We start from the raw sequence: 19,824 nt of genomic DNA, 5'->3' as shown, positions 1-19,824 counted from the left end.
TTTCTAAAAATTGTAAATATTTATTTTAATTTATTCTTAATTACAATTGTATTTCATGATGGCTAAAAATAAATATTTACGTGCAGTACACATCTTTACTGTTGAGGTTGAACACTAAGGGGAGCTCTGGGGTTTGCTTAGGGACTGTGCTAAATCTCTTAAGACTAAGCTGAAACAGCCAGTAAAACCTTCGTGTTTAGCACTGTCCATTAATTTCTATATATTTAAGGACTGCTTTCTTCAACAGATTGAAACGTGTTATGCCCCCCCCCCCCCCCCCCCCCCAAAGACAGGGGTGTTCTACACAGGCAGTGTATTCCTAATCATTAGGTGTAATAACTTTCTGTGAGGGAGCTTTTAGAGATTCAGGCGAACTATTCTAAATTTCTCTAGAATTCCAACCCCACTAAACCCCACTCTGAGAGGCTGTAAAATAACTCTTTAAATTGTGAAACAAAAACTTGTTAAAATATATTCACCCATGACTAATTTATTGTTACTCCCCTATTAATGAATAATTTACTCACTCATTTATTACATCTTGTAAATGTTTAACCAAAAAAGTGTCTTCTCATCTTAATATCTAATCTCTACTTTTCTTTTTTGTTTCATAACCCATCAGATTTGACACATTCTAACCAGACTGCAAGACTATTATAAAAGAAAAGAAAGCACAGTCACTCAAGACACTTTCACAACATTTATTGTTTTCAAAGAAATTGATTTGAAATCGGTAAATCGGTAGAAAGCAATAAGACAGTTGGGTGATACACAGAAAAGAGAAGCAACATTCAGTACATTTAAGATAATTTTTACATGCATGCACTTATGTGCCAGTTACACCGGCTGTTGGTTAATTGTTTGAGCAAGCCTAGTGGATCACAATGGTAATATCTGTATGTCTTCAGCAGATTTTAACTGGCATATTTAAGAATTAAGTATTATGAACTACAGAGCAAATATTAAGCCAGTACAGTAATGTCCTTATATGCCCATTAGTTTTACAAGTCAATATCTTCATATATTCTGAAAAGGCAGTTTTTCATTAAAAACAAATCATAATTAGGGGGCGACATCCTTTAGTGCGCTTTTGTCACCCCTATGCCACCCCCTGTTTAAAACCATGAACACACCATTGCTAACTAGTGTAATTGTATCATTGTGACATTTAAAGACAAAACTTTTGCATCCCTTTCATGTATAAGGAGAAAAAACAACAATAGTACATCAAAGTCGTTTGTATTTGTAGATTTCTACAGAAATCAGTTCTACATTAAGATCAGAAAGAAGAAAGACGGTACTGAAGAGTCAACCTCCAAACACACTTTCTGTTAGACCTGTAATCTAATCCCTCATTCAGAGATATACCTGTCTAGATCCTTCAGCAGCTCTGCTGCAATGTTCACTGCCTGTCTTGCATCTTCAGAGCTGAACTGCTCGTGTGGTATGCGAGGTGATGGGTGGCAGTTCGGGTACTGAGTTTTCTTGGCATCAACGCCAAGTGTCCTGAGCTGTGCTACAGCCCTGGGTACCTCACTGAGGTGGGGGCTGTAGTGAGAAATCTGCTGGGCGATACTTGTGATGGAGCAGTTCCCGGGGTGTCGTCCCTTTTTCCTGTACTCTGAGGCAATCAGGGCTTTTTCCACGGCCTGATTTACTTTAAACAGACTCCACTCTGGACTCGCCTCGGTTTCCCTCTGAGCAGCACTGAGGTCACACTGTGCTTGCCTGGACCAGCGCTTAGCTTGCTCTCTGTCTGGTCTGTCTGATGTGTCTCTCTGTCTGAAATATGACCAAAAATTATACCGTCGTCCGGAATTGTTCTGATAAAAGTGCTGTCGCCCCCTCCTGTGACTCCTGGCCTCATCGTTCCATGTGGACCAGTAATCATGGAAGTTACTGGATGTGCTGCCTCCAGTCCTCCCTTGCTGCAGATCCTCAATTTTGTTCTTCAGATATTTGAAAGCCTCATTGGCAAGGTCAGGGCTGTCCAAGTTCTTATCTGGATGCCACCTTAAGTAAAGACGTCTGATAGCCTTGCATTTGTTCTCATTTGACATTTTCCAGATTTCTTGGAGACATTGGTCAATCTCTCTCTTGATCTCCTCCAGTGTCTTTGGTTTAGGTTTCTCCTCTGGAGTCTGTGTTGTGGGCCTCCTCTGTGAGGGCGTAGACTCTGGAGACTCTGGAGACTCTGGCATTGCGACCGTAATTTCTGTGCAGGAGGAAAATGTAATTGGAGCTGACTGTTCTCTCTTAAACTGATAAAGATCAAGAGAGCTTACTTCAGTAAACTCATCAATCCCGATCTGTATTCTGTATCTCGGAGGATTTTGCCTGTTCTGTCCTGGTAACTCATCCAGACACTCTACTATGACGGCAAAAAAATATTCACTTTTTAATTCGTCCTTTCGGAATCCAACATACTCTCCTTTTTCAAAACTGTTGAGGGGGTTCATATCAAGGGAATCAAACCATTCCTCTGGTATAGGACTTCCAGGGCTTGGACGGACACCAAATCCTTCTTCTTCACTCACACTGTTGTGGATTCCATTTTTTTCCAGGGTTCTTTCAACATACTCCATGTTTTTACACAACAGAAGATGCCCAAGGACTGAAAGCATAGAGGAGTTCAGGATATTTCCAAGAAGACCATTGATTTCTTTAGTAAGATGCATGTTGACCTCATTTATTACTAACACAGCTTCATTGAGATCCGTGTTATCACTGTGTTTCAAATAAAACCTGGACCCATCTTCCTGCTTTTTCACATAAACCTGTGTTTCAGACTTGGTACCTTCCAGTGGTTCCTGGTGCAACAAAAGCTCCGTTTGGAGATCTCTGCAACAGATGATTTGAATTTTGCCAAAAATGCTTTCACACATTCGAGCAGCATCAGTTTGTGAAACCGAACCACTGCTCTGTTCCCTGATCAAACAGATAAGACCATGACGAAAGGCTCGGGAGGACAACTGCTGTTCAAACCAGCCACTGAATTCACATTCTTTTCCGTATTCGCAATGTTCAGCATGGTCTCCAACCAGATTCTCAGAGATAACTTGAGAGAGGAGCTTAGGACGAATGTTCTGAGGAAGTAACTGCAGTACTTTCTGATGTTCATATGGGTCTTCTCCAAGGTGACAGTGGTTTAGCTTCTCCAGCAGCTTCAACTTGGCTTTCAACGAATCCTCCAGTCTTTTGGCCTGAAAGACGGTGTCATTGAAGAACAATGTGCTGGACTCATAGAGTTTTCCGTCTGCTGATGGGAGGTACAGTATGTTCTTGTGAAAATCACATCCATTTGGCTTCAGTTTGATCAGATGGAAAAGTTGTTCGACAACACGTTTCACTGTGGTCTGCTGGTTGGGCTGAACTGTATTCTTGTTACAACACTCTGAGTAGATTTCCTGGAGCACTGTACACAGCTGGGTTACAGTAGGCTTCTCTTCAACCCCAATCTTACTGAAGAATTCTGCATACATTGCATGTTTTGCTTGGATGGGGTATAGGTAAGGTCTAAACTCATTAGAATTTGGAAGCGAAAGGACCGCTTGGGTAGCTTTCACAAGGGTTGTGTCATTTTCAGTGAGAACCAGAGGCAGGTCGGCCAAAACAGAGGCATCAAAATGCACAGACTGTAGAAACGCATACGAGGTGCTAAACACTGCAGCTCTTGCTTTTACTGAAATTTCTGTTTTGCACAAAGATTGACAGATATTCTTCAAGTTCTGCATGACCTTTTCTGAAGGAGGTGTATCAAAGGCTCCAACACACTTCATGGCGTCTACATGTCTGGTAGTGTAGTCTCTCATGGGCAGGATTGGCATAGCAGTCCATATGAGATACTGGTAACTAGGGTCTTTTCCCAACAATGATCCTTTGATGGCAACAACTTCTCTTTCTTGAGCAAAAACTCTGTGATATTCACAAAGTTTTGAGTCAACCTGCAAAGAAAAGATAAATTTCATGGTTGCAATTCTCTGCATCGATGTAGAGTTTAGCTCATCGCTCTTCTGCAGAACCGTCTCAAATAATGTTGAAGATCTATTTTTAAGAATCATCAGGTCAGTGGTACCTCTGGCACCAGATTCAATTTGTCGAGCAAATTCAATGATCTCCTCCTCTGAAACTTTGTGTTTTAACCCCAGCTCCTTTAAAAAGCTTTTTGCTCCATCACTAGTTGGGAACTGTTTCCAAAATGCCTTCGGCACAAACCTCTCTTCTGGCAGCATAACCTTATAAAGGTTTACACCTTCATCAAAGAAGTATGAGGGCATCTGAAGATGGCCACGAATGTCCTGAATAAATCTGACACCACTCAATACTGAAGTAATTGTATCTTTATATTTCTCATAGTCAGCAGTATATTTCAGCTGCAGTAGAAGTCTCACTAAATCAAGCAGCTGGGTCTCCTTCAGACTTCTGACAGAGGGAAGCATGAATTTCACACAGTATTCCAAATCCCCCAACATCTGAATATTGAGATGTTCTGACAGTTGTTTGTTCACTAGACTGTTCTTGAGGAAAATTCCTCTCCCATAATGAAAACTGTACAATTCTGGAAATATTGCCTGGAACTCAGTAGTTTTCAGAACAAATACATTACTGTGAAGATCAATCCGTTGTCTCTTTCCAGAGACTGTCTCAAATAACGGCAAAGACTTGAGCATTCTCTGGTATTCATTTTTGTTTTTGGAGGAACCAATCCCAGATTGCAAGTAACATTGAAGATCATTAGCATCTTTAGAAGAAAGCACTTCAAACTGTGCAGGAGGAACCTGATACAGCTGCTCCAAAACAGCATGGGTGTTGTTGAAATTCAGGAGCTCTGGTTCCAGATGTTTCTGCAGAAAACTCGTAAGACCTGTGAAAAATGTGCGGTCTAATGTCACAAATCCCAGTTTAAATAAAACTGAAGAAATGGGAAAAATGTGTTTTCCAAGATCAGGAACAATATTATGTAGTTTCCTAACTGACTGTAAGAACTGTACATGGTTCTGGTTTGGGCAAATTACAGGCAAAATGGGCCAGTCAAAGTGTTCTTTAATTTCATCAAAGGTGTGATTCTTCTTGTCAGTTCGGGAATCCTTTTTGTCTTGATCATCAAAGAATTCCCAAAGAGTTTTCAACCATGTGATTGTCTCTTTCTCTGCTCTTTGAATCCCATTCCATTGCTCAGGGGATGATTGTTGTAGCTTTTGCTGAAGCACTGGTTTCAGAAACTTTGATGCCACTGGGATAGTTATCTTATTAATGTATTTTCCCTCTTGCAGAATTTTCAAATGTGGACTATTAACATGAAAATTTGCAAATTCTGACTCGTGTCCCAAAAAAATCTTGCTGAATCTTGAAATTAGTCTTGGAGAGTCAGAGTTGAACTTTCTCAATATCTGGTCGTGGGTGAGAAGAAGAGGCAGTCCATTCAGGTCAATGGAACTATCCTTCTCTTTAAATAAGCAAAAGTCCAGGAGCTTTGAACAACTTTGTTTATTTTTAACCAAAGTCTGGCTGATGGGTAAGGGTAAATCCTCAGTCGTTTGTGAGGGATCATTCAATGTTTTTTTCTTCAAATAACTGACCACTGATGAAGGACTGACTTCAGCCACACGCACACCTGCATTTTCAAAACTGTTCCTGAGTTTTTCAGTTTTCCATAAGTATGGTACCAAGTTCATTCCAGTGTGCTCCAAAAATTGCAGAATGCCATCATGTTTTTCTGGAATGAAATGAGGTGAATCTGTTGGGTCTGGCTTTGAAACACTAGACCAGTTCACTACATATTTTAGATCTGACAGATGTGACCGGTCATCAGCAACACTCTTCAGGGTAGGTATCACCTGAAGGTTTCGTTCTTTGATTGATCTGAAGACTTCACTTATCATCTCATGCCAAACTTGGGCTACATTTTCTGAGACAAAAGGTAAATACCTGAAGCAAGAATCCAGTTGTGACTTGAGTAAGGGTAAACTGTTGGGTTTGTCTTTCTTAAAAGTTCTACAGAGATGGTTTAGGAGGTCAGCATAAAGAGGTGCCAGAGCCTTCAGTTTCAGTGAGTGATTCCATTTGGTCTTCAAACTGTCACCGTCCTCTTTCCACAGATCTCTTCTTGAACTATCTAATTCAAAGTTTCCATTCACATGAACAGGAAGACCAGTTTTGTCTGGTAGTGGTAGGGAGCAAAAAGCTCTTCCAGTAAATTTAAGATCAGCCGGTTTTACAACTGAGCAAGCTGCCAAGGCCACATGAGGCACTTTATGGTTAGAGTGACCATCTTCCTTCTTGTCGTTGTGCAAAAAAGAGCCAAAACTCTCTGCAATTATCCAACGCCTTTGCTTTCCTACAGATGAGATCTGCACATCATAGATAGTTTGGCATGGGACTACCTGCCCAGATTTCAAAGACTTATGTACATGGTTTTGAAAAACCTCCCTTTCCTCCATGTTTCCCTCAATGACTTTTTTCTCAACTAAGAAATCATCAATCATTTTTCCATCTGTGTTGATCACATGGAACTGTATCTTTGTGATGTGCTTCAAGAAGAGGATCAGTCCTTCTGGATCTTCAACCAAAGCTTGTTTAAATGTGATCATGTCATAATCTGTAACTACATGTCCAGATATCTCAGAATCTTCTGCCATTGCTTCTGTCCTGAGGGGGAGCCTGAACATGGTTCCGGACTGAAGAACAAATTTGTCTGGAAGAAATGTGTGGTAAACATCCTTGAAGGACTTCTTAAATGTTTCATCCAATACATACATGCAGCCTGGTGACTCTTTTGTACCACTTTCCACATATTGCAGATTTGGGTCAGATATACAGAGGTACTTGTCACCAGTGAGTATGGAGGGGCAGTCAGTCAGGTGGTAAACAGAATTAAAACCCAGTCCATATTTCCCAGTTCTACCCAAAGTGCCATGTTTCCCACCCTCCCCAAGCTGCTGAATGCCAGTCAGGTCTTCATCAGAAAACTCCTTGTTGTTGTACACACAAAGTGCTGGGCCTTGAAGCCTCTTCCATTTTTCTCCAAAGGTTTTTTCAGTCTTATGCTTTCTCTTGTCCCATATAAAGTGGATTTCTGTTGCCTCTGCATCGTCAGCGTTCTGTATGAGTTCTTTCAGGATGTCTTTCTTGGAGGGATAAGCTTCAATAATGTTTTTTATTCTGACAGTTAGTTTCTCATGTTGTCCAAACTGTTTAATAAAAGGAGAAAACCCATCAACCAAATGTTTCTGCAGTGTGTGGTGTCGTGTTGTTTCCACAGCAAAGTGACATGCAACAGATCGAGGTATTAGTTTATGACAAAGTTTTACCCCAGCTTGGACTGGCATCCATGGACTGTCATTATACTTCAGCTTACTTGACACTGTGAGCACACCGTCTTCATCAGGTAGAAGACAGTTTTTAACCTTTCCATCTTTGGACTCATACAGTCCTTTTGTAATAATGGAAATACAAATATGAAGATCTGATGCAGACAGAGGTCCTGGAGAAGTACTCATTTCTTCCAGTACAGCCACAAACTGCTCTGTGGTAAACTGACTTTTGATGCCAACACACGTCCAAAGATTCTCAAATCTGGAGAAGATGGCTGGAAGGACATAGAGGTATGGTTTCTCTTCAAATTCTCTGCTCTTGGCCACTGATCGCACAGTTACAAAGTGGTCTTCAATAAAAACAAACGGAATTGATTCTGCATGGTCAATGATTGCAGCAGAATCTCCTTCATCAATCAAATATTTGTTGAGATAGTCATAACAGCTGTTGGCCACGTCAAGGAGCACAGATTTAATAAATGAATTTGAACGACTGTGTGCTTCTTTCAGTTGTTTGAGGACGGTCTCAACTGGTGGGCTCCTATCCACTCCCAATGTTGCAAGGACTGGATGATCTGTCTGAATATGGAGGTTTGAGTGATCAACAGTAAATTCAGTCATGTTCACCAAATTGTAGTGTCTCTGGCTGTAAACTTCAGATGGCTCTTTAAGTCTGGTCATCACTTTATTATCTAGATCAAAAGCCACAGCAGGAAGGAACGATATGTGTTTCAGTGTTTCCCAGTGTGGAGAACTGGCATCACGTGAGCATTCTTTCATACAGTCAAAGAGACACTGGAGACATTTCTGTGCTTTCATTTTGTCCTCAGCCCAAATTCCTGAAATTCTCTTCGCTCTCTCTACAACTTCCTCCAATGTGAGAGTATCACTAAGCATTCCCAAGCCTGACAGTCTCTGAATTCTTTTAGGAGTGAAGTAGTCATTTTTGGTCCCGTCAAGAAAGCGTCCTTCCTGTGGATTAAACAGACATGCTACTTTCCCATGTGGATCCACAAGTTTCTTGATGAACTGAAGTTTGTCCGTTTTCTGTGTTGGAATGCATGGATTACTTTTCAGTAGTTCATCAACGGCAGGGTCATTCAAGTCAAGAGCATTCAATATAAGAGCATTCCTACAGTGTGGCTCCAAGTTGCTTAGGTTCTTGAAAACTTCTTGATAAAACTCAACCCAGTAAAAAGTCCTTTCTTCTACAATCTCACGGAAACCACAGTAAATGAGGCTATTTTTTACCCACGATGGCAAAGGAACAGCACAGTAGTCTGATTCTGCAATATTCAGGAATACTTCCATGGCAAGCTTTCCCACTGCTTTATTGTTTTCAATGTTTGGATCCAAGAATCTTGCTTTGTCAATTGAGCACCAGGTTTGACCATTCCTGAAAAGCTCTACAGATCTGTCCGTCATGTTCTGTGTAATGGCTGAATAGAAAGCCACAACCAAAGGTTGAAATGCTTTGTTTACTTTTTCAGCATCAGGCCAAAATGTGTAGTAGTCATAGTTCTGAAGTTCCCCATTTTGGGCCATCTTCTTTAGCTCGAGCAGTGTGGTGATATGGGCAGTTGCAGTAGCATCTTGGAGTAATGCTTTGTTCCACTCTCCCTTTGTACCACTTTGCCAAAGAGCTTTCCTATTTGATGTGACAGCAAATGATCCATTGATATGAACTGGGAGGCCTGTCTCAATTGGAAGAGGAAGGAAGCAAAAGGCCTGACCAACTCTACAACTTTCATCAGGGGACCAAACATTTTCAGCTTCTCTTTGTAAAGGTACAGCAACTCCTCCAACTGGCAGGGAAAACTTGCAGTCCTGTAGTTCTCTCTGGAACATTCGCAGTGAATCCTTTGTTCCAAAACAGGAGTAGATGAACCAGTACTGGGTGCTGATTCTCTCAACATGTTCCTGAACGATTTCAGCAATGTGGGCTGCAAAGCAGTCAACAGACTTGTGGTGATTTGTGTCGAGGTTGTCCAATGTATCCCTGATGTCTTGAAGATGCACTGCATTGGAAATTTTGATAGGACAGACAACTTTTGTAGAGATGTTCAGGAGTGTCTGGGTTTGGTTCTGTAGTGGAGGAGTGGAAGCACCTTCAGAAATCATTTGAAGAGACACAGAGTTTAGGTTCTTAAGAAATAGCAGAGGACTTTGGAATTCATCAGTGAAGCGATGCTGAAAAGCAGTTATGTGTTCTTTGTCATACACCTTGCAGCTAATTTCTGACTTGCAGGCTTCTTCTGGAGTGCGGAATGGTAATTTAATCAAGGTACCTTCGTAATAGTTCTGGATGCTCTTTGTCAGATCACAACCAAAAATTCCTTGATAAGATCGGAACTGTCCTGGAAACCTCCTAAACAGTCTCTCTTGGAACAAATCAAGTTTAATTCCAGGATTCCCTTTATTCTGTATGTGCTTTTCCAGGTGGGTGACATTTGGATCAAGAATGAGAAGACTTTTACCGCTCAAAATAGACGGAATATCTGTCAAGTGATAAACAGCATTGAACCCAAGCCCGAAGTTTCCTATTTTCTCGAATTGGTTTTCTTTTGAGGCAGATCCAACTCTGACTATGTTTTTCCAGTCGTCTTCTGAGAAGAGTTCATTGTTGAAGGCCCAAAGACAGGGTCCACTGCATAGGATCATTCCATCATCAATAAGGCCTTCTGCAGGGTGTGTTCTGAAGTCAAGCAGAAATCCACATGTACTTGCCCCGGCATCTTCTGCATTTTGGATGAGTTCTTTAAATATGTCACTTTCCTCGTCATACTCTTTGAGTATGTTTTTGATTCTTTGAGTAATTGGTTCAGTCTGTCCACACTGCTCAATTCCTGGACACACTTCCTCAGCTTTTATGAACTGTGGCTTTAAAATGCGGGTACTTAGCATTGGGGTTTTCAGCCATTTTGCAGTGAGAGCTAGTACCTCTTCATGAATGACATGGAACTCTTCCTGGTCGTGTCTCAGGTCATCTAATCCTTCATCACTGATGTCACAGAAAACTGTACTTTTCAAAGGCTGTAGAGTGAAATTTCCATTTTGTGCTCTGACAGGCACAGGGGTACTGTTCTTCAAAGGTTTTTCATTCTTCCGCATCCAGTCAAGGATGGCTATTGACACCTGAAGTTCAGAGGGCTCCCCATATGGCGGGTCTCTATCATCAATGCTTTGCTTTATGTCATGGAATATGTCTTCAATCTCCTCATCAGAGAGTGTTTCCTTTACTCCAAATTCTTTCAGCATGTCAGCATATTGCACAAATTCATCTGGTACTTTCTTGATGTAAAGGCTGAGATCTAATTCATGCGGATAGGCCAGCACTACATCTCGGGGTGAGACAAACTCATTCTGGCACCAGAGCCAAGTGATGCATTTCTTATTCATCTCTTCTCTGAAATATTCAATGTTTTCTTGCATGAATTTGTAAGTGCTATGCAACTTGTTTTTAAACTCATAATCTGAATCTGGCTTGTCTGGAACCACTGATTGCAAAACACAAAGGTTCTCCAAGACCTTCTCAGCTGGAGGAGGGTTAAACAGGTGAAGGTTTTGACACAAATCATCACTTAGCTCTGAATTGAGTGGCATGACATGACCCACAATCGCTGAGAATTTTGAAGCTCTTATTTCAGCTGGTTTGTAGAGACCCTTCTTCTGAGTCTTGTTACTGCTTACTGAACTTGTATGTTCACAGGGCACCCACTGCATTTGAATAAGCTGGTCTCTCTCCTCCCCAGAACATTGTGAGAGCAAATCAGTTCTATTTAATACTCTTACAAGAGCATTTGCCTTTTTGAACGCCTTATTTCGAGAGTGGATGTGGAGTTTCTGAATTTGTGAGGCAACATGGAGCACATTTGTGGAAGACATTTCTTCTTCTTTGGTCCGTAAACCAAGTTGTTTCAAGCTTTGGAGAATCACCTGGGTCCTGTAGACTGGAGGTGGAAAGAAATCTTCATCAAAAAGGTCTTGAAATGTTTTGTTTGTGGGGTCGAACACACTTGATGGTTGTTTGCGTTCCCCCTGTTCCGTTTCAATGAAATGGAGATTCTTACTTTTCTTAAGCAATTCTTCACTTTGTGGGAGCAGGACATTCCCATGATTCAATATCCAAGTCATTATTTTCTGTTCCTCCTCTTTGTTGAATATTTTTTTTTCAATGCAATCTACCAAGTGGATAGCCAACTGAGCTGCATCCAGAAGATCAACCTTTAGGAGAGTCAAGAGCCTACGGTCAGCTTCATTGGCACACTGTACAATGGTTTCAGGGACAGGCAAATCTGTTGGAATGGCTGGGTTGGACTTCAGAATAACTGCATGTTTCGACTCAACAGCAACATATTTTCCAGACATCAATCTGAAGAGAGGCAGAACTGAAAGTAAATGTTTCTCTGGATCAGAGAGAGAATCCAAAGAAGAGATATACATTTTAAACTCTTCTTTTTCATGAACTGAAGCATTAGCAATGCCACTAAGGACCCTGTCGCTCTCAGAGTTCAAAAGCACTCGCAGAACATTCTTCGGTGAAGTTGTCAGGACGTAACTTTCAATGTCATGATGCTTGAGACATTCATCCTTCTTAACAACTGTGCCTCCCACCGTCTTTACCACTTTCTGAACTTGATCTGGTAAGCTGGACCCTTGGCTACTCTGAAAGATCAAAGTGGACTTCTCCTCTAGTCTTGCTAACAGTGAAGTAGCTCCTGTTTTATGAAGTGGATCAAGAGGTATTAAAGGCATGCCAATGAAGTCCCTCAGCTCCTCCCAGTGAGTGTTCAGAAATTTCCAGAATTCTGTCAGCCATGTCTTTGGTGGGTGACCATCTTTAGCAGGATTCCATTTCACAGGACCCTGGGTCTCTATCCAGTCTCTGGGTAAGTGTTTCTTGGCAAATGCTGCAACGTTTTTTGCATCCAAGTTAATTATTTTGTACAGGTTTGTATCTGGAATTGAGCAGAGTATACAGACAATTATTATAAGTGTAACTGCACCGGATCCCCAGCTTTTAGCTTTAGGCAAAATTACAGAATTTAATTTACTATGACAAATATAATACTACTAAGCTTTTACTGTAGATTAATGTACTGCATATATACTGTAGAGTCAGTTACTATGCCTGGCAAAATATGTACAAGATGTTCTGATTGCCAAAAGCATTTCTAAATTTAAGCATCTTTTACAGTATCAAAAAAAGGCCCCTTTGGTGTTATATGGCTTGTATATACTTTGTCTTTCAGTTCTTTTTGTGAGGATTTTCAAACTACCATTTCTTAATTACAATATGAACTAAAACAGCTACCTGAAAATACTTTGCCATGTTCTTTATGATTTTTACTGCTTTGTGGGAATCAGTCGCTTAGAGGAGCCCTTAGCTGCTGATTGTTGGGACAAGGTTTGGGGAGCATTCATAAAGCTTTGAAATTTGCATCATCTGGCCTTTCTCCTCTCAGTACTAACCTCTACCTGCGTCAGACCAGCTACCACCTACCAGTCGGACCATCAGGCCCCGTCCCCACCACCACCCATACCAGACCAGCGGCACACCCTCCTACCACTGCTACCTGTTTAATGACCATGTTAAAACCTAAATGGACTCTTTCTGTCACTATCTGCCACTATTAATATCACCTCTATTAACTATCTGTTAAATCTGGTTTGGTAATTTTTATCAATAATTTATAAATAGTTCTGATCAGAGGAGGACGGGTCAGGTCGCCACTTGCCACTGTCGCCGTTGGCTGCTTACTGGGGGTCTTTGATCCTTCATGTCTCTGTCTTTTATTAATTACTAATTATGTAAAGCTGCTTTGTGACAACAACAGTTGTAAAAAGCACTATACAAATAAATCTGACTTGACTTGACTTGGCATTTCCTAATAATGACTGTAAACAAGCCATAGCCCCAACATGGTAATTAAGGTATGAGTGAGGTCTTGGTAAAAGTTTTTTGAGATCTAAAGTCCCTTAGGGTCCCCAAACTTTTGCATGGTGCTCCTTTCCCTTTTTTACTCTACAACAGTAAACAAAGCATAAATAATCCTTTCTAATTGTGTAAAATATTTTATCATTAATTTGATGCCTTTTGAAAAATGTTAATCTTTTGCTCACTCAACTATTTATTTATTGTATCAAACATCTACATGTCACTGAAAATCAAAAAGAAAGAACAATTACCATCTGTTAAATTATAAAGAGAGCATAATTAAAAAATATCTAATTAGAAATTCTCCCACCCCATCTACAATGTTTAATTATTGCTTAGTTAAGACTGATACATAAAATAACATAAATGTCCATACTTGTCAAAGCCATTTGTCTGAGATGAGGAATTGTGTTGCCGTTCACGTCATCAAGCAAAAACCTCTCTTTGCAAAAAGGCAGCAGCAATCTAGAAAAGAGAAATCACCCACAATCTTTTATGTGTTACAGAAGGTGATGAAGATGGCCTTCATCATTGTGTCAGGCCATTAAGAATATTTAGTCATGTCATTCGAACTAATAAATGTTCCAGCCATCTCATGAAACATCAATGACATCATCCCGAGGGAGGCATTTGGCTGCTGTGTGTTTTGTCTACCTGGACAATATCTTGATCGATAGCAAGAACATAGACAAACCAGTATCCCATGTCTGGTGTGTTCTCCAATTGCACCTGGATGATCATATATAGTAAAGCTGGAGAAATCAGTTTCATGCTCAGTCACTCTCTCCTGGCTTTTGTTGTTTCACAGAACCAACTGCGGCTAAGACCCAGGCCATGGCAGACTGACTTTGGTTTGTTGAAAGCTTTTTGGACTAATTTCTTTTAATGTTTTGTTAGGAATTTGAGGCCTAGAAGACCCATTCCCCTCTCATAAAGAGCTGCCAACAACCATAGTCCATGTGGTCATCATGGCTTCCATCCAGTGTTAAAAATGCTGTGCATCTTATCTGACTTCCACCCCAAGTTTTATAGTCAGAAAGACCAGTCAACCAGGACTTGGAACACACCCTCTGGTGTCTGGTCTCCTCAAGTCCCTCCTATTGCTCTGAACATATGATGGCATATGAGCAGAGTATGCTCAAATGCAACATAAAACAAAAAGCAATTTACCAAATAATAAAAGAATTACAAATTATTTTAATAAATAACTATTTTAGGCACTTTCTTTTGACCCCAAATGCATAACCCATGTTGACACCCAAACATATTAACAATATGAATAAAGCTAAATTATGTGTGTATTCACTATAGCCTACCGTGAAAACTCCTCATTGTCAATCAAGACTGTGTCTTCCTCCTCATTGGTGAATGACCTGAAACTTCCATCACTGAGTGGCAGAAGCTGTAGTCCATGTAGCTCTTCATACTTGCCATCACTCAGGATGTACTCCAGGAGCTGCAGTTTGTCATCCTTGCAGACTTTTTCAATCTCTGCTTTGCGGAGAACATTTCTAACAAAGCATGGGGTCACCCATTTCAGAGCAGCAGGTTCTGGGAAAGCTGTTCTTACAGCTTTCAGGACATGTTCAGGCACAGTGACAAGGTTTTCTCCCTCTGCGATCAATAACCGTGCAACTGCTGACATCACGCCTGTATCTGTATTGTTGGTTGGGAAAACAGCCTCTGAAGCTGCCACCCAGGTTTTTCCAGTTTCAGCCAGACAGAAGATTCCTTCACTCTGAAATAACTGTTTAAACACGTCCAGGGCAACTTTGTGCCATCGGTCATTGTGTTTGGTCTTGCTCAGGTCAGGCCAAAGACTGTACACAGCGCTGGCAGGCAGCATTGACTTTCTGGATAATCGAACAGCATCTCGGATCATCTTGAGATACACGTGAGGAAGGACCTCCTTCTTCAGCAGCTCATTCCACATTGCTGATTCATCATTTTTCTGGTCCTCCTCTTGCCACTTGATGTACCTTTGGTTGTCTGTAAGGCCGAAGCATGCGTTAAGGTGAACCGGGAGACCGGTGTTGTTGGTCTCGTTGTTTGGAAGAGGCAGAAAGCAGCTCAGTCTTCCAGAGTCGCATGTTCTGACTTCATCACACTGAAATGCTACATCAACCTGAGGAAGAAAGCTTAGCTTCTCAGCAAGGGTGTCGATCTCAGGTACATTTCCTTCTGTTAGGCAACATGTTGTCACTAGCCACTCGGTCTTTGTCTGAGCCTCAGATGATGAAAAGCAGGACACTGTTTTAAAGCTGGTTGTACCTTCTACGTACTCTCTTAGGAAACAATTCTTAGGTAGAGGACTTGCAGGAGATGTCACAGACACTTTCATCCTAACGTTGACGGTGCCGTTTGCGTCAACATGCTTTAAAGAAATGGATGAAACTGTTCTCAGGAACAGAAGACTTATCTCTGCATCTGCTATGAAACTGTTGAAGAGCTGTGTGACCTTGCTGGAGTCGTATAAATTATCAGAGATCTCAGAGGCTTCACTGCGCAGAGGAAAGCGGAAAAGCGTTCCACTGAAGTCTTGTTTATTGATGATTTTCTCCCAAGAACAGCCGCAGACCAGACTAACTATGTCCTGAAAAGGCTTGAACTGATCTGTGAATTCCAAGAGGTGCTTTCTGTCCTCTTCATCATCCAGTGACCATCGGTAGCCCTTCTCTTCATCATCAAACATCTTCTTTTGTGGGTCGAAAACAGCAAGGTGTTTGGAGCTAAATACACATGGCAAGTCTATAAATAAAGAAAAGTCTATAAATAAAGGAGGTGTTTATATTCGCACAGAACAAATGTAATCCTAGTACGCATCCTAGTTTTTTTTCCACTGCTGCAGTCAATTAATAAAAAAATAAACTAATAAAAATCTATACTATACTTAAACCTATACTACATATACTATACTATATAGAGACTATTTAATGTGTGTGTGTGCGTATATATATACACACACTCAACTCAGTAACATCAACATCCTAAACTACTAACCTGTAATGTGGTAAATAGAGTTAAAGCCTATCCCAAATCTCCCCACTTTGGTTGGATCGTCCTGCTTGATGCTTCTTCCAGCTCGCTGAATACCCTCCCAGTCCTCGCCAGTGAAGGCTGCATCATTGAAAGCATAGAGAGCAGGTCCTACCAGAACAGCGAAGAAGTATGACAAACTTAAGAGACTCAAAACTGATGTAAGTATTTTCAATTAAGTTCTATTCAAATGTATTGTCAGCATACTAATACAGGGTTGTACAGTACAATGGACTACTGATGCAGTAGGTGCAGAATAGATAGGGCATTATACAATAGTGCAGGGTCTATAGACGAAACACGAGACAGGGTGCATAGATAATAAGTACAAAAATATATAAACATGTGCAATGTGTGCATGAAGGCTGGGTGATTAATGTCTAGACTAATTTACTGTAGTAACAGTAATATGTAATAATGATTGGTTGAGGGCAGTGTCCAGTGAGACCGCATCATCAGTAGATCTGTTAACATGATGAGGGTCCAGAGTGCTAGGAAGACTGCGCAATAAGATAAAATAAGATAGTCCTTTATTAGTCCCGCAGTGGGGAAATTCAATGTGAGCCAAGATGAGCTTCCCAAAGCACTCCATCACCATGCTTTAAAAAAGGCTTTAAAGCAGGGAAGTTATGGTAGGCTGTGTCAGGGAGATGTTGAAGATGTCAGTGAAGGTGGCAGCCAACTGGTTGGTAGCACTCTAGCTGGGGTACCATCTGGGCCGGCTGCTTTCAGAGTTGAGACCTGCATCAATGCTCTCCTCACCTCTTCTGCAGCCCATATGAGTGACTCATCCATGGGGGAAAGTGTTCAGTTCAGCAGGGAAAGAGGCTTCTGTGGATGAAGAGTTGCAGACTTTGCTCTTATAGTAAGTGACTGCTTGAATTACTTGCCACATGTGTTGGGGGTCTGAGTTCGCACTGAAGAAGTCTGTGATTTTTGTGGCAGATTTAAGTTTCTGAAGATGTGTTTCTGATATGTCTGGTTGAAATCATGATGAGTGCAGACTCCAAATTCAAAAGGAATGCAGAAGGGCCTGCATCTTACGAATTATGAACTCCAAGTCAGGGGAGCTGAAGTGCTCAGCTGAGTTGTCATTTACAAACAGACACAGTCCACCACCCTTTGATTTGAATGGCAAGTTTTTTTTATCTCATTACTAATAAATTAATTTAATAAAGGTCTTGTGTTGTCATAATTTTATAAAAGCAATGAAGCCACCTGAAGTTGTGATTTTATCATAACCATAACAGGGTTTAACTCAGCTCCCCGTTGTGTATGAGAACACCCTTACCTGTTATAAAATCACAGAAACACACAACCTTGTGTGTTCAGTCAGCAGCATTAGCATTTGAGCTGCAGCATTCCTAAAACACAAACTTCTCTACCTTGATACTTTCTAAGAGCTTCTCTCCAGATGCTGTCCGAGCCGTATCTCCTCTCATCATGGATGAACATGATTTCTGAGGCTTTGGCATCATCTGCATTCTGTATTAACTCCTGTAGTAGAACACAGAGCACACTTTAATCACAAACATAACATGCCCTGTGTGTGGGGAAATGCTGTTTTTGTGTTTATTTATTTAGACTGGATATGTATGTAGTATTTTAAGTATCTTCATAAAGGAATCATTTTAACCACAGTACAAGAACATTAAAACACAGATGTATATTGTTAAGGTAGTCCTCTGTGAATTGATGAGGTGTGTTGTAGATGTTTGCACTCCAGAGTCTGCTAAATCTTTGTGAAGGCCTTTTACAGACAAATGTTTATTTTGATTTGTGTTTCTAGCAATCCTACCAGCAGTTCTCTCCGACTGTTTTCAAGGTCTTCCAGCTCTCAATTAGACCTCCACCGTTCCTGTTAGCTGCTATTTCTTACATTAGGAACTGAGCACATTTATGCGCATACATTGCACATTGTGTTTTTGCACAGACCTATTATTTATTTCAAAATAGCTGCTAGAGTACCACACTAACCTGTGCTATGCTCTACTGTTTTAATACAATATGCACATTTTATTGCACAACACTGCTTCCCACTATTGTCTCAGTCTCTGTCTTATTTATTTACACTTTCTAGTCTGCACTGTGTTGTATTATGTTTGTTTGCACTGTGTTGTGTTGTACTGTCTGTCTGCACTTGTTCTGTGTTGCACTTGTGTTCTGTCTGCTCTGTGTTTTGTTGCACCATGGTCCTGGTGGAAAGTTGTTTTGTTTCACTGTGTACTCTGTATATAGTTAAAATGACAATACAACCCACTTGACCTGACTTGACTTTTGCATGGCACACATTTTTTTACAGCAAATTGTAGAAAACTGTAATAATACAGTCATTTAAAAAATGTCATTACGCCTTTTGGAGATCAATTAACCTTCTACTCACTCAACATTTAACAGTAACAGCATTTATGTTCTGTGTGTTGAGTTGTTTTAGCATAACAGGACACAATTGTTAACTTGTTGTATGTTCTGTGGTGCAGATGGTCTCCTTGTGTTACTGGTTTAGTTTATTATAATGTATGTTGTAGTGGACACTGAGCTAGTCATAGTATTCTTTTAATCATACAAAGTATGTGAGGGCAGCATTTCAATGGATCTGGTTTCAGATGGCATGAGATCTAATTTGGTCAGCTGATTCCTTATAGGGTCTTATCTTGGAAAAAGAACACTTTCCGAAAACAATTATAAAAACTATGTGCTGTTAACTGTGGGCTATTTATTGCAACAGCACTGAGAAATCATTAACATAGAAGATTAAGATATAGAAATATCTGATTGTGTGTTACCTTTCAGGAGTTATACATTATTTTTCACATTATTTCGTTTAAATGACTTATTTTGATACTTCTAAATATACAGACTTTTGCTGCCTCTAAAAATCAGATTTTGTTATGAGGTCAGCATGCACTAGTGGGTGGGGCAAAGTAGCAGCTTTTATCCTGAAAGTGTACTACCTCAGCCTTCATCTCGTTCATTTTATTTAACCCCTTAAACAGCCTATGTCCTGCCGGAGAGCTGAAAATGCCACTACAAACATCCATGACCAGAGTTAATACACCGTAATGCATAATAAGCTTTAAAGGGTTTTTTTTTTATAAACATTAATAATTAATAAGAGAATTACCTTCAATATCTGTCCTCCATCAGGGTATCTTCTCAAAATCTCCTTTAAGTAGTCGATAAAAGGTGGAGACGTGGCCCCAAATGAATTTCTTTATGAAAAGAAAAACAGTAAGGTTAAAGGTTTTAAACATTTAGACATTTAAAAAATCTATACATATCTCAATTAACACAGAAATCAAGCAGATAACTTACTTTTTTTTCCTTTTTCTTGCTGGTAGACTCATTGTTCTGCCTTTTTGTTCTCCTGTAAACACAGAACTGCCACTGTACCACACTGTACTAAATAATTCAACACTACTGAAACATCAGTTTCAATCAAAGGGCTCCTGTCCTACTTAGCAAACATTTTCTCAAAAAAATACTTCATCATTCCAGTTAATGATTACAGTTCAAAGTTTAAATATTATTATATTA

General features: G+C 40.4%; 1 protein-coding gene across 1 annotated transcript; it reads right to left on the bottom strand.

The window, feature by feature from the left end:
• Positions 1–766: 766 nt before the first annotated feature.
• LOC140561148 (sacsin-like) lies at positions 767–19,634 on the bottom strand. The gene is made up of 7 exons (XM_072686113.1): positions 19,603–19,634; positions 19,412–19,499; positions 17,673–17,784; positions 16,252–16,398; positions 14,568–15,999; positions 13,628–13,716; positions 767–12,271 (listed from the first exon to the last, which is right to left on the bottom strand). The coding sequence occupies exons 1-7, from the start codon at positions 19,632–19,634 to the stop codon at positions 1,353–1,355; spliced, it is 12,819 nt and encodes a 4,272-aa protein (XP_072542214.1). The 3' UTR covers positions 767–1,352.
• Between the last annotated feature and the right edge of the window lie 190 nt (positions 19,635–19,824).

The sequence above is a fragment of the Salminus brasiliensis genome, chromosome 8 (genome assembly GCF_030463535.1).
Source record: "Salminus brasiliensis chromosome 8, fSalBra1.hap2, whole genome shotgun sequence".
Classification (NCBI taxonomy): Eukaryota; Metazoa; Chordata; class Actinopteri; order Characiformes; family Bryconidae; genus Salminus; species Salminus brasiliensis.
This window is presented reverse-complemented; position numbering and strand designations above follow the sequence as displayed.

What these genes read in the sequence shown, in the direction of transcription:
- LOC140561148 (XM_072686113.1), bottom strand. Translation starts at nt 19,634, where the DNA reads ATGAGTCTACCAGCAAGAAAAAGGAAAAAAAA. An exon ending in CTCTATTTACCACATTACAG is followed by an intron (nt 16,000 to 16,251) that starts GTTAGTAGTTTA and finishes CTTTATTTATAG; the next exon opens with ACTTGCCATGTGTATTTAGC. An exon ending in GACAATGAGGAGTTTTCACG is followed by an intron (nt 13,717 to 14,567) that starts GTAGGCTATAGT and finishes TCTCTTTTCTAG; the next exon opens with ATTGCTGCTGCCTTTTTGCA.